Raw genomic sequence first — 14240 nt, forward strand, 5'->3', positions numbered from 1 at the left:
AAATGTGCCTTAATTCTTGTGTAAGATCCACAAATGTAACTTGACAATATCGACATACAAAATGCACATTTCCACCGCCACTGCCTACATCTTTAGTGACTGTTTTCATTTCTTTCCATAGTGGTTGTTCTTCAGATGCATATGTTTCACCAAGTACTGTACAAGACTTTGAAACATCACCTTCATCCCGATTCACACTAGATGAAAAACCTAATGCAGGAGAATCTGAAACAACTTTTTTTCCTTTCGTTCTGTTTTCCATCTTTTATGGTTTTCCTTTCAAAGTTCAAAAAAAAAAAAATTAAATATAACAAATTTAAGAATAGATAGTCTGCGACTCTGCATAGTTCACTTTCAGTCATAAATGGCCAAATGCACATGCACTTGAATAACACAATTACACAAGTACACATTACACAACTTGATTCATAATACGAAAATTAGAAACCAGCAATAGAGACGAAGAATCAAAATATAAAGAAACCAGCAAAGTTCAAAGGATATATACTGCGTAACTGCAGTCTGCAGCTATCCAGATTTCACAAAAATCAGAATATAAAACAAAAGAAGCACTGGTTTTTTAATCAGAATGAATGCCTATAAATAAGTTTAAAGAGTTATCCGTTGTTCTAAAGAGCTATCCACTAATCATTATCATAAACTGCAATGCAAAAAAAAAAAAAAACCAGTGAAAAAATTTTAATAACAGTAACAAAAACAATTTATTTTGTAAAGCTGCAGAGCAAGAAACACAAAAACATTCAATCACATAAGCATGAAAACATGGATGAAAATGACAAAGACCACAAATTCTAGAAAAAATAAAAAAATAAAGGATAAATTAGGTAAACATAAAAGGCAAGTACCAAATATGCATGCTAAGAGGGACGAAGAGGACGAAGAAGAGGGACGAAGAAGATGGGACAAAGAAGATGAAGAAGAGGGATGAAGAAGAAGGGACGACGAGGGGCGAAGAAGAAAGGAGGAAGAGAGTTGAAGAAGAAGGGACAAAGAAGAGGCCAAGAGGGACGAAGAAGAGGAAATAGGGAAAGAAGAAAACCTGATGCCGCTAGATGGAGATCATGTTGCGGACGCCAGTCGCCGAATAGAGAGGTAGCCGCCGGTGGAAGAGACGAACGCAGGCGAGAGACAGCAGATGCAAAGGGGCGAGGTTGATGTCGGTGCCCGATCGACTTTGTTAAAAATAAAAAACAAAAAAACCCTAAAAATTGGACCAAAATAGACCGATTCGCATTTGACCGCACCCGACTTGCGTCAAACACGAGTCGGGCGCGAGTCAGAAAAGGATGATTTTAGTCAGGTGCGGCTGACTGCATCCGACTCTTGTTTGACCACTTCGGGTGCGCATCAGGGGCACACCCGTATCACGTCGATGCGGGAGTGAGGCCAAAAATGGTGCACCCGGGTGACTTAGCTCTACACTATAAGTCAATAGTCAGCTGCTTAACAGATAATAAGTTAACAGGAAACTGAGGAGCATATAGCACATGTGCAATAGTACCTAAGTGTGGGAAGTAGATATCACCACTGCCCAAAACAGGGGACAGCTTGCCATCAGCCAGTCTGACATGTTGTGGTGTAGAGAATCTGATTAATGATGAAAAGTTTTGTGGTTGATTACAACAGTACCTGGAAGCGCCATAATCTATCATCCACATCATACCTGGGTCATCGGTAGGAGCACCAACAGAGAAGGCTGAGTCCATTACAGTAGCATTGGCAGATGTAGGGGCAAATGTAAAGGCCGACCTCTGAGCAAGAACAAGATCATATTCATCCTTACTTAAGTAAGGGAATATGACATGGATATAGGAAGATCAGTAGAAGACTTAACCATAGATCTTGTCGGCTTTGAGTGGGTTGCTTAGGATGAAGAAGGACCTTTGCCTGCACCGATCAGGAGGACCAACAGAATGGAGGTGAGGATGCTTGTCCCAACAGTGACCCTCTAGATGACCCAGTTTGCCACAGAAGGTGCATTAAAGCCTACCGCATCCTGTCTACCGCATCCTACACCACGGCCTGCACCACATCCTCTAGCTCCAACATAAGGACTATGGCCACATCCACCTGATATCACAAGTGCAGAGACAAGTGTATCATGCATAGGCTGAGAAAGAGTGATTGCAAGATGACTCAACCTATTATATGTGTCTGTTGAGTCTGGAAAATCACTGCCTGTGAGGATTTGAGACTTTGCCACAGAATACTCTGAAGATAACCCAGATAGAAACTTTGCTACCATACCAGTTTCAAAGTGTGATGCATGGCAATGCTGGCAAGGTGGACGAAAAGTTTTTAACCGTTCATATGTAGCAGTCAATGTAGCAAAATATTGAGATAGGTCTTGATCCCTTTGCCGTATGTTGCATAACTCCTCTTTCAATTGTAGAATCTTAATTACATTAGTAGCATGAGAGTATGTCTTCCTCAAGAAAGACCACAGATCTTTGGCCTTAGTGTAATATGCAATAGTTGGAGCTACATGAGACTCCACGTTGTTCATAATCCAAGACATAACAGTATAATTGTCTTCATCCCACGCAACATATTTTCCTTTTTTCTCAATAGGTTCATCCTCCTCAAGAACATATATCTTCTTATGACCAGCTACAGACATTATGAACACCCTAGACCATATTTCATAATTTGAACCATTAAGTTTGATCGCGGTTCCATAAGAGAAGGTATCCAGCCACCATGTATTTAGTAAAACCTTCAGATTTACTGTTTTCAGCCATAGTAAATAAAGAAGACCCAACTGGCGCACAAGTTAAGAGTTTATGATATAGTTGTTACCCACAACTTTGAAATGTAATACACTGACCATGAATGTCAGAGGAATATCAAAGGCACGGCAACACAGAAGATTTGCAAAACACTTATGACTCGAACATCAAATCTAAAACTCTATAAATTAGGCAACAATCCTGAATAGACTGTTTCAGTCGATGGCTGGAACTTCTTCCACCATCGATTGATGGCTGCTGCTACTCCTAAATACAGCTGTTTCACATAAAACTAGTTGTCCACAATGCACGACAAAGAGACCAACAATATCAACTGACATATCTCATATTTACGATCAGCAGCAGTCATCAATTCAAGAAGCCTCAACTTACAGATTTCACATCCATGATCTGTAGATCCTTCTGCTGCTCACGTAAAACTGAATCCACAGACAGCAGCTCCTCACGTCAAACTGCATCCACAACCAGCAGATTGACCCTGCCGTACACGATCAATGTAAAACTCTGATCACAGCTGAAGTAGCATCCACAAGATCTACATAAGGATCTGAACACGCCTTCCACATAGGCGTGATCAAGTCCTTCTCCATGCAGCACACCCAAACTCTATTCTCTTACTGCCTCCTTATTGCGTGATAAGAGGGAATAGAGATGGGCGATGAGAAGAGGGAGGAGGGAAGAGGTCGCCGGAGAAGAGGGTCACCAGAGAACTCACCTGGCTGTCGACGCCAAATCAAGCTCTGATACCATGTTACGATGAGAAAGAGAGAGGCCAAAAAGATATCATTAATGTAACCCTAATCTCAAGTTAAAGAGATTAGAGCTGGCGATACAAAATTTACAAATTCAGTCCAAGAAACATAAGATATTATTTAAAGACCTACTCTCCAACTTTCTAATATTGCAGAAACACTCTTTAACGGTTTGCAATATGGACTGATTGTTTGAATGGCAGTGTGTGATTTGGAACACGATAGAGACATGTAGTCTTGCACTTGCTGACATGGAATATATATATATATATATATATATATATGCGAGTGAACAGATTATAAGATTTACAGATTATAAGATTTCTTAGTCTTCATCATTGGATATGGTGTTTGAGAAAAATGTATGTGGAATTCAGAAGCTTAAATAGAGTATGGGAGAAATGATTCAAAAGCCTACATGGTGGACATGTTTGAAATGTGGAACTGATGTATTCTCGTGATCAGCTCTTGTGAGTAGAGATTTTTAAACCCAACTGTTCAGATTTCACAGGTAGATATGAGCTTCATGATAGGTTAGACGTTGACTGAATGTGCATGTGGCGTGATAGATTCTGCATGTGCACAATGTGAGAGTGACACACACGATAAACTTCACAAAACAGCATCATGAAAAACAACATTGTGATGGCAAACAATACCACAACTGGACTCAGCTACTCGATTCAATCACGAATAACCGGAAGTTCCTGCCCTAGTTGAATGCAGTTTGGTTGGGGCGGAACTTCTTTGCGAAGTGAGAGAGGTTGTGGAAGAAACCACGTATTGGAGATTATGAAAGAGGCAAACAAGAAAAATGTATACTTACGTTCCTTCGGCCATTTAGCCTACCAAGTCTGGAGCTGGTGTTAACTATTCGTGCATTGAAAGCCGACCTCATCAGGGGGACCATAGATTCAATCACCCGTTTAGTGCCAAAGTAATTTGTCTCAATAACCCTTTCAGCAAACTCCACAGAATTATCTGATCCAGTGTTGAAATTAACACCTGCATTGTTGACCTACATACGTAGTTAAAATAAAAAGGGAAAAACACACATAGTTTCAAGTTACTAAAGAAATAAGGAATATATGAAACATGATGCCAAATCGTAGGGATTACTAAACAATAGTAACAACATCAATATTTTTTAAACCTAACATCGTATAACAATCTTTTGTTTAAATCTGTACAAATGGTAGAAATGCTAAACAGTAATTCATCACAAACTGCACTAAAAACATCAAAAACCTATCAAGAAAAGGAAAAACCTATCTCTCTCCCTTTTTCTAACAAAAGGAAAGAAAAGACTTAGATTGGATGCAGATTGAACCTCAATCAGATACATCAACCAGAAAACGGGGAAATTACCAGCATCCCCACTAAAACACCTTTACATCACCTCATCAAACAAACTTATCAAACTCGAAAATAAAGCAAGATGGCACATCAAGCCACGTGTTTAGTCCAACTCTCCCCCAAAAAAATATCTTTCATTATATTTTTGTTAGCTTCTCGGCTAACAAGAGGAACTCTCAGCTGCTCAAGGGCTCAGAGCCTCTTGGCCAGCCACACCACTCACGCCTCACAACCCAGCCGCCAAAAGCGCAGCTCCCAGTAATTCCTTCTTTTTCGTCCCCTTAGGGTTAGCCCCCTTTCGACTTATATACAGCCCGACATGGGTTGGGATTATTACATACTGGGTCTCTGTCCGACCCACTAATCCCAATAACTCTGTGACTAATATCGTATACCAGCACCTGGTAAGTTTGACACCTCACAATCTGCTCCCCCCACCCCCCTCAACAGACCTTATCCTCAAGGTGAAAACTCTAGAAAATGTCTTTGTATTTCTTCAGCTGGATCCCAGGTGGCGAGCAGTTCATTGTGATTGGACCATTCAACCAGCAACTCCGTTTGTCGCCCACTGCCTATGTAACGCACGACTTTGTTTTAGGTTAGGCTGGAGAGGGTGCAGACTCGGACCCGAAACTCACCCGTGTGAGAGCCCTACGCGAGGGCTCTTCTCCCTCGCCTTACTCAGCATCTCCCTCCTCATAGCTCTCTCGTTTTGCCGGTAGGAGGTCTAAGCCCTTCGGTCTCTCTCTCTCTCTCTCTTCTTTCTTCTTCTTCCCGCTCACCCTTGCTCTCCCTCTGTCTGGAGCTCTCTGTCTACACTATTTCCTGCCACGCTCTCTCTAGTCGAACTCTCTCCCCGTCTCTTCTGTCTTCTCTCCTCCCTCTCTGCACGCTCTCTTTCATTTGCACCTGCCCTTTCTCCCTTGTCCGAACCCTCTGCTCATTTCCCCTCTCCCGCACTTTGTCCCTTCTGCGTCACCCTACCATTCCTCTCTGCCCGCACTTTCCCTCTACCGCCAGCTCCTTTCACTCGCAACCTCTTTTCATTCTCACTGTCATTCTCGTTATTCTTCTGCATTCTTCCCCAACCGAGCACTCACTCTCTCGACACTCTCCCTCTCGCTTGCCTCTTTTTCCCCACGCCCGATTGTTGGATCTCCCTAACTGTGCATGAGTCTCCCTCAACTGAACCTCATTCTCATAGCCGAATGCCTTCATCTAACAGCAGACCTCTCTTTTGATCTAAGTATATGTTTGAGTGTACCCTTTTGCGACAAGACGAGCTTTGTAGTGTTCCTGTAACACTCGTTGTTTTTGTAGGTGGGCCGGATCGGGTCCAGACCCGAACCCGAATCCACCAGCGTGGGAGACCGTCGCGCGAGGTAACTCTTCTCCTTCGCCTTCCTCAACGTCTCTTTCTCCTTTGTCTTTTGCTGGTTCGCACGATAGAGAGCAACGGGAGACGAAAGGTGGCCGCGGCGACGCTTGGGTCGGCGGAGGAAGGACTGCGACGGCGCTCTGGTAAGCCCTCTGCCTCTTCTCCCTCGCCTTATTCCTCCTTCCTCTTCCTTCTTCTCCTCCTCCCTCCTACGCAGCCTCTCCCCTCTCCGTCAGCACCCTCTGCCCGCACGTTTTCTTTCTCTCCCTCTCTGCTCGAGCTCCCTCCTCGTCTCATTTGTCTCCTCCTCACCATCTCCCCCATTTCCCTCGCCCGTGCTATCCCTCCTCCTCTGCCACTCCCACACTCTCTTGCTCTCTCTGCCTGCATTCTCTCCTCACTGTCAGCACCCTCAACCGAACCATCTATCTCACCACTGAATGTCTCATTCTCACGGCAGACCTCTATTTTCATCTCCCTTTTGTTGATTATCATCGTACCTATTGCCGTTTGAATGGATTACAGCTAGGGAAGTCTGTTTTCCCCCTCTTACCAGCAAGTAGGCCGTGTGGTTGGCGACAGCAGCAAGCAATTTTGGGCATTGGCACTTGATCGAACGCTTGAGGTGGCTGCCAAGAACATTGCGACAATTTGGACACTAAGATTGGGGTGAGCAAGACCTAATCGAGCTTGAATTGTTGAATTTTGTTGTTGGAGCATGTATAATTATTATTTGAGCATACTAGACTCATGATTTGATGATTTGGATTGCATTTTAGTGATGTTGCTATTTTGAGGGAAATTTATGACTATGTTGAGAAGACGAGGATCTATGTGTATAAGTGTTTTTCTAGCATGATGTGTTGATTTCGAAGCAATAAGGAAGCATGGTAGAGATTGTGATGTTATGAAAAAGGTGTAGGACCGTCTTTGTGAACGCGTGGAGCACACCATTGTCGACGTGCGTAGTACGTGTTGGTTGGAAGAGGGTGTGTATGTTGGGAAGACACCTTAACTAAGGAAGCAAGGGAAAAGTGGATTAGTGATCGATTCAAATCGAAAGCGCGAAGCTTAAGCCTTTTGGTGGTAACCTCTAGGGCTGAGAAGAGACCTATTAGAGGGCTTTGTAGGTCGACACTACCCGTCGACACCCTCTTGAGGCATGTGCTTCAATGATTTTGTTTTATATTTGTTTGGATCGTAAGGCTAACTAGTAGAAATCTTATCTTTTGCTTATGTCTGTAGGTACACCAGACACGTCCCGTAGACCTTGAGCGACCAGATTCGAAGCTTGAGGCATTTTGAAGAGTTTTGTGGGTGCGCGACAAGTATGGCGGCATTCTAGGCAAATCCCTACCTGGGGCCAACATGTGATTGTGTGTTCCTAAGATCGTGGGATCCTAGGATTGTGATGTGATTGATTGATTGTTTTGTGAGTGAATGTATGTATGCATGTAAATGATTTGATATATGATAAGATCTATTTTGAAAAGTTATTAGAAGCTTGTTTTGAAAATGTTACGCATTGCATGTGCATGCTAGAATTGATAACTGCTTAGGACAGATGAAGTGAGGTATCGATTCGAGTGTCTCCTCGACCCCAATTGTGCATTACAAAGCATCTTAGAATGATAACTGCCTAGGACAGCTACGAGCCAATCACGGATCAAAAGTACTCTCCGGAATTTGGCTAAGTTTTAAAAGATGTGTTTGATAAGATGTGAGTTTTTATGAATGTGAATGTTGTGATTTGTTGCTGTAGAAACAAAATATGCACGAGAGTAGAAGAAAGCACACAGATGTAACGTGAAAAACCCTCAACGCGAGGGAAGAAAAACCACGGGTGAGGAGGTCTGGTGCCCACTAGCCTCCAGACACTCTCTCTCTTCAAAACTTCATTAACTCTAAGATTAGGGTTTACAGAGATATAAGTAGTCCTAATTAGGACAAACTGGATCGGGTAAGGATCCGGACCCGGACAACAAAACCCGTCAACACTCCCCCTCAAGTTGGGCATACATATCAAACATGCCCAACTTGGATACATTTCTCTCAAATGGAGTTACACTTAAGGCCTTGGTTAGGATATCAGCAGTTTGGTCTTCCGACTTCATGTATGGTAGCGTTAATTCCTTAGCATCAATTCTTTCTCTAATGAAGTGACGGTCAATCTCCACATGCTTTGTTCGATCATGAAGAACCGAGTTGTTAGCTAAGTTGATTGCAGACTTATTATCACAATACATCCTCATAGGCCCTTCAATCTCTATTCCAATATCTGTCAATAAGATCTTCAGCCATAACAATCTGATACCCCAGTAGCCACAGCCCTATATTCAGCCTCTGCACTCGAGCGGGAACACACATCTTGTCTCTTGCTTCTCCAAACAACTAAATTTCCCCCCAAGTAGATGCAGTACCCTGAAGTAGATCTTCTGGTGTTAACACAGCCTGCCCAGTCTGCATCAGAATACCCTTCAACTTTAATAGATCTTTGTTGCACATATAGAAGTCCTTTCCCGGGATTCTTTTTCAAGTAGCACAGAATTCTATCTACAGCCTTCAAGTGCATATCTGTAGGTGCATTCATGAACTGGCTCATCACATTTACAGCAAATGTGATATCAGGTCTAGTCAAAGTGAGATAAATCAGTTTGCCAACTAGACGTTGATATCTCCCTTTAGCTTCTTCACACAACAGTTCTCCATCTCTGCTACCAAGTTTATGCCCAGCATCTATAGGAGTAGAGGCTTGTCTGCACCCCAGTTTTCATGTCTCCTTCAGTAGATCCAGGGTATACTTCCTTTGACTAAGTACAAGAGTTGTACCTGATCTAGCAATTTCAATACCAAGGAAATACTTCAGCTTACCAAGATCTTTTAGATCAAATTCAGTAGATAATAAACCCTTTAATCTTGCTATCTCTTCCTTATCATCACCTGTAACAATCATATCATCAACATAAACCAATAGTAGAGTAACTTTACTCTCTCTTCTCTTTACAAACAGGGTATGATCTCCATTTCCTTGTTTGTAGCCATGTTTCTTCATAGCAAGTGAGCCGTTCAAACCATGCTCGGGGAGACTGTTTCAGCCCATACAAAGCTTTCTTCAATTTACAGCATTTTCCAAGTTTCTCAAAACCTGGTGGCATGCACATGTACACCTCCTCTTCGAGATCTCCATTGAGGAAGGCATTTTTCACATCAAGTTGGCACATCTCCCAACCCTTCAGCACCGCCAATGAAATAATAACTCTAACAGTCTTCATCTTTGCAACGGGAGCAAACGTCTTTAAGTAGTCGATCCCATATACGTCTTTAAGTAGTCGATCCCATATTTCTGACTGAACCCCTTGGCCACCAATCGTGCTTTGTACCTCTCAATGTTCCCATCTGGTTTGTACTTAACAGTGTAGACCCACTTCGACCCAACCAAGTGGGCTGCTTCAGGAATATCAACCACCTCCCATGTCTGATTTCTGTCTAAAGCTTCCATCTCTTCTTTCATTGCATGAGACCACTTAATGTCACCCTGAGCCTCTGTAGCATTCCTGGGAATCACAACCACAGCCAAGGAGGATAGAAAACATTTATAGTCAGTGCTCAATCTAGAGTAAGATACGAAGTTACCAATAGGGTGCTGAGTACATGACCTGACACCCTTTCTCAAGGCAATGGGAAGATCCTCCTTTTCCTTTTCAGTCTGAATTTCTCTTCCAACATCTTGCTTCTGAACACGACTTGGATCATCCAAGGAAGAAGTAGGATTGGGATTCGGTATAACCTCCTCATCATTAATCACCTTGTCAGTACAAGCTCTTCTCCTGGAATACACCTATCCAAACATACGACTACCCTCTTGTTCTGTCACCATAGGATGCTCTCCCTCCTTCTCATGTTCATGTACATCAGTAGTCGTCCCCTCTTCATCTTTGCCAAGCACCTTGGCAACAGGATTCTCTTCACGCCTGTAATCCATAAAGTCTATAAACTGAATTTCCTGTGTGGGAGAATACTCATCCTTAGACATTAACTTCTCCCCCTGAAGAGAATTCTCACCAAAATATGAGACATGTTCCAAAAATGTGACATCTTTGGTAATGTGAAGACGACCAGTGGTGGGATCTAGACATTTATAACCTTTTTGAGTGGAAGAATACCCAAGAAATATGCCCTTAATAGATTTGGGATCAAGTTTTTTCACATTTGGGCTGTGGTTATGTATGAAACACACACATCCAAAGACTCGAGGAGGGAGGTGAAAAGGTTGATTACTCCCTGGAAGCATAGAGTAGGGAGTACGACCCTTTAGCACACGACTAGGCATGCGATTAATCAAGTAGACACTAGTAAGGATTGCATCTCTCCAATAGTATTTTGGGAGATTTCTTTGGAACAATATGGCTCGGGTGACATTGAGCAACTGACGATTTTTCCTCTCAGCAACTCCATTTTGAGGGGGGGTATAACTACAGGATGTCTCATGAACAATCCCCCTCTTTCGAAAGAATTCTTCAACAGTGAGACACATATATTCACGAGCATTATCAGACCGAAAAGTCTTGATAGAATTTCCATACTGGTTTTCCACTAGGAGGATGAAAGTTTCAATAATGTGAGGCACCTCACTACGATCTTTCAACAAATACACAAAGGTACACCTTGAATAATCATCTATAAAAGTTATAAAGTATTGAAAACCACCACGAGAATGAATGCCCGAAGGCCCCCACACATCAGAATGAACCAAGGAGAAAGCTTTATTAGAACGACTATTTGAAATTGGATAAGAAGCTCTAACATGCTTCGCAAACTGACACACATCACATGATAACATGGAAATGTTTAAACTAGAACATAGTTCAGGGAACAAATGTTTCAAAATCCCAAATGGGAGATGACCAAGGCGTTCATGCCAAAACAAAAATAACTGACGACACTCTTCCTCCTTTTTCTCTGTCCTGCTGACTGCTGACATAAGAGCTGTGACAACGCGTATAGGAAGCCGATACAGCCCATCAGACACCAAACCAATCCCAATCCTCTTCCCTGTCACTAAGTCCTGCAAAACACAACGTTTTTCAGAAAATATAAGTTCACACTTCAGTTCCTTGGTAATCTTACTAACAGATAACAAATTTAAGGGAAGATGGGGAACATGTAAGGCATTGTGAACTAAAAAATTATTTAACAAGGAAAGACTCCCTTTCCCTGCCACAGAGGTAAAGGAACCATCGGCAAGGGACACACGTTCCTTTCCCGAGGATAGCTTGTAGTCATGAAAAAGCTTGGGGTTGCCAGTCATGTGATGAGTGGCACCGCTGTCAACAATCCATTCACCCATATAAGAAGTACCTTCTGCCCTTGAAACAGCCAATGCCTGATTGATCTTCACCTCATCTGGTGTATCTGCCTGACCAACATCAATCTTGCTCAAATATGCTCGTAGCTCACGAATCTGTTCTGTAGAAATAGAACCTTTCCCATCACTCAGACTTGTTGCAGACGATACAAGCTTCTTCCCACTAGAAGACCTCCCCCTACTATCCTTCTTCTCTGGATGCAGGTCCCAACAAAAATCCCTAGTATGACCAAATTTTTTGCAATGTGTACATTTTTGGGAAGAACGAGGAGTTCCCACAGGGGCACAGCTAACATAGGCAGACTATTCTTCCCCCTTTCGTCCACTAGAAAGCAGCCTTCTCTGTTCTTCAGCTTCAACTCGGGAATAGACATCTTCAATACTAAATGATTCGTCAGAGTTAAGAATCTGACTCCTTATATTTTCAAAGTCATCATTCAGTCCGGATAAGAAAAGGAATACCCTGTTCTCCCATTTATCAGTCATATACTGCATCTGGTCATGAGGACACCTCCATGTAATATCAGAATGATAGTCAAGGTCCTCCCACTTAGATTTTAATGCTGCATAAAAGTCTGCAACCGAGAGAGCACCTTGTCACAGGGAATACACATCCTTCATAAGTTGATACACACGAACTTTCCTTTTCTTTTGACCATACATCTGCTCCAAAATAATCCACATATCCCTTGCAGTCTTCTTACGAAGAATGAGGGGTTGGATATCCGAGGACACTGAATTAACAATCCAGGTTTTTACCTGGTTGTCTTCAAGAAACCATGTATCCCAAGCCAGACTATCTGCAGCAGGTTCAACCTTTCTCCCATTCACATAGGCAATGCGTCCTCGCCCAGCAATCCCCATAGTAATCGCAGCAGACCATCGTGAATAGTTCTCCTTGGTAAGTTGAATGGTGGTAACTTGAACCGGTACATGATCAGTCTGCACAGACACAACATCAGGTAGATTAGTATTGACTGAAGAAGAAGACGAGTCAGCCATGATCACCAGTTAGAAGTGGTTGCCAAAGAACACACAGCAGCAGTAACCTAGAGAAGAGGGGAGATGACGCAGTCGGGGATCAACGGCGGAAGCAGAGGGCGACGCTTGGCAGCGCGCGCCGAGAACAGGCAACGACGTCGGACGTCGGCGTCGGTGGTCGGACGTCGGCGTCGGCAGAGACGTCGGCGTCGGCAGAGACGTCGGCGTCGGCGGTAGAGTCGGCGTCGGCAGAGGCGTCAGCAGAGATGTTGGCGTCGGATGTCGGCTGGTCGTCATGCGAGAGGTGTCGGCGGTCACGGCCACGGTGGAGCAGCGGCGGCAGCGACGGAGGCAATGTCACGGCGCGGCGACAGCGGCGGCGCAGCAACGGCAGTGGCGGCGGTGGTGGTAGCGACGGCGACGGTGACGGTGGTAGCGACGGCAGTCAGGATTGGAACTTCACAACCCTAGAAAAACAGATTTTGTTTTCTCCAAGTCTGACGGCTCTGATACCATGTAGAAACAAAATATGCACGAGAGTAAAAGAAAGCACACAGATGTAACGTGGAAAACCCTCAATGCGAGGGAAGAAAAACCACGGGTGAGGAGGTCTGGTGCCCACTAGCCTCCAGACACTCTCTCTCTTCAAAACTTCATTAACTCTAAGATTAGGGTTTACAGAGATATAAGTAGTCCTAATTAGGACAAACCGGATCGGGTAAGGATCCGGACCCGGACAACAAAACCCGTCAACAGTTGCATATGCATTGCCGCGGGCAATGATGCAAATGAATGAATTGGAGGGTAGTGTACCCATACTGTATGACGGCTAGCTAAGAATGTAATGATATGTGTGGCCCTTATGTGGAGGCAATTGGAGGTGTGGGTGCACTCGTGAAGTATACCAGCTAGCCGGTTATTTTGTGAATGTGCAATTATAATGATAATAATGAAAGAATAAGAGATGAGAGGCCAGTGGGATGTGGCTATGTGTTTCGGAGTTGTCTCGCCTTCGGCACTGGTCTCGCCTGTTCGGAGCGGAGGCGGTGCAAAGCCCCAGGGTACTATTTGATAAATTTAAGAGAACTAATCTTTGATTTTTATCGAAAGAATCCCTAACTCCTCTTTATATAGACTAGAGGAGAGGGAAAAGTTACAAGAAAGTCATTAAAAGAAACATTATTACACAAGTGCCCTCTCAAGCCTAATACTGAATATAAGCACGTCTTAACACTACTCCTCAAGTTGGAGCGTATATGTCAAACAAGCTCAACTTGGAACAACAACTTTGGAATGGTCCTCTTGCAAGAGCTTTAGTAAAAATATCAGCAGTTTGCCCTGTAGTTGAAATATGGGAGGTACTTACAAACCCCTTTTGAATCATGTCTCTGGTATAGTGACAATCTACTTCAACATGCTTGGTTCTCTCATGGAAAGCAAGATTATTAGCAATAAACAGAGCAGCTTTGTTATCACCTAACAATTGCATAGGAAGAGGCACTTCCACAGTAAGATCCAACATCAGAGATCTAACCCACATAACTTCAGCAGTAGCCTGAGCCATAGCTCTATACTCAGATTCTGCACTTGATCTGGCAACCACTGTCTGCTTCTTACTCTTCCATGTGACCAAGTTG

The 14240-nt window shown here is 43.4% G+C and overlaps 1 protein-coding gene across 4 annotated transcripts in view; it reads right to left on the reverse strand.

The window, feature by feature from the left end:
• LOC116267895 (uncharacterized) overlaps window positions 1-14240 on the reverse strand; it is a 79137-nt gene that overhangs the window by 34466 nt on the left and 30431 nt on the right. For 3 of the 4 annotated variants that reach the window (XM_031649821.2, XM_031649820.2, XM_031649819.2), the window contains one exon: window positions 4350-4541. The exons of the other annotated variant lie outside the window; for it this stretch is intronic. In XM_031649821.2, the coding sequence (XP_031505681.1) occupies window positions 4350-4541 (192 nt within the window). The remainder of the gene's footprint in view (window positions 1-4349; window positions 4542-14240) is intronic. 4 annotated transcript variants of the gene reach the window in all.

The sequence above is a fragment of the Nymphaea colorata genome, unplaced genomic scaffold, assembly GCF_008831285.2.
Source record: "Nymphaea colorata isolate Beijing-Zhang1983 unplaced genomic scaffold, ASM883128v2 scaffold0001, whole genome shotgun sequence".
Lineage (NCBI taxonomy): Eukaryota > Viridiplantae > Streptophyta > Magnoliopsida > Nymphaeales > Nymphaeaceae > Nymphaea > Nymphaea colorata.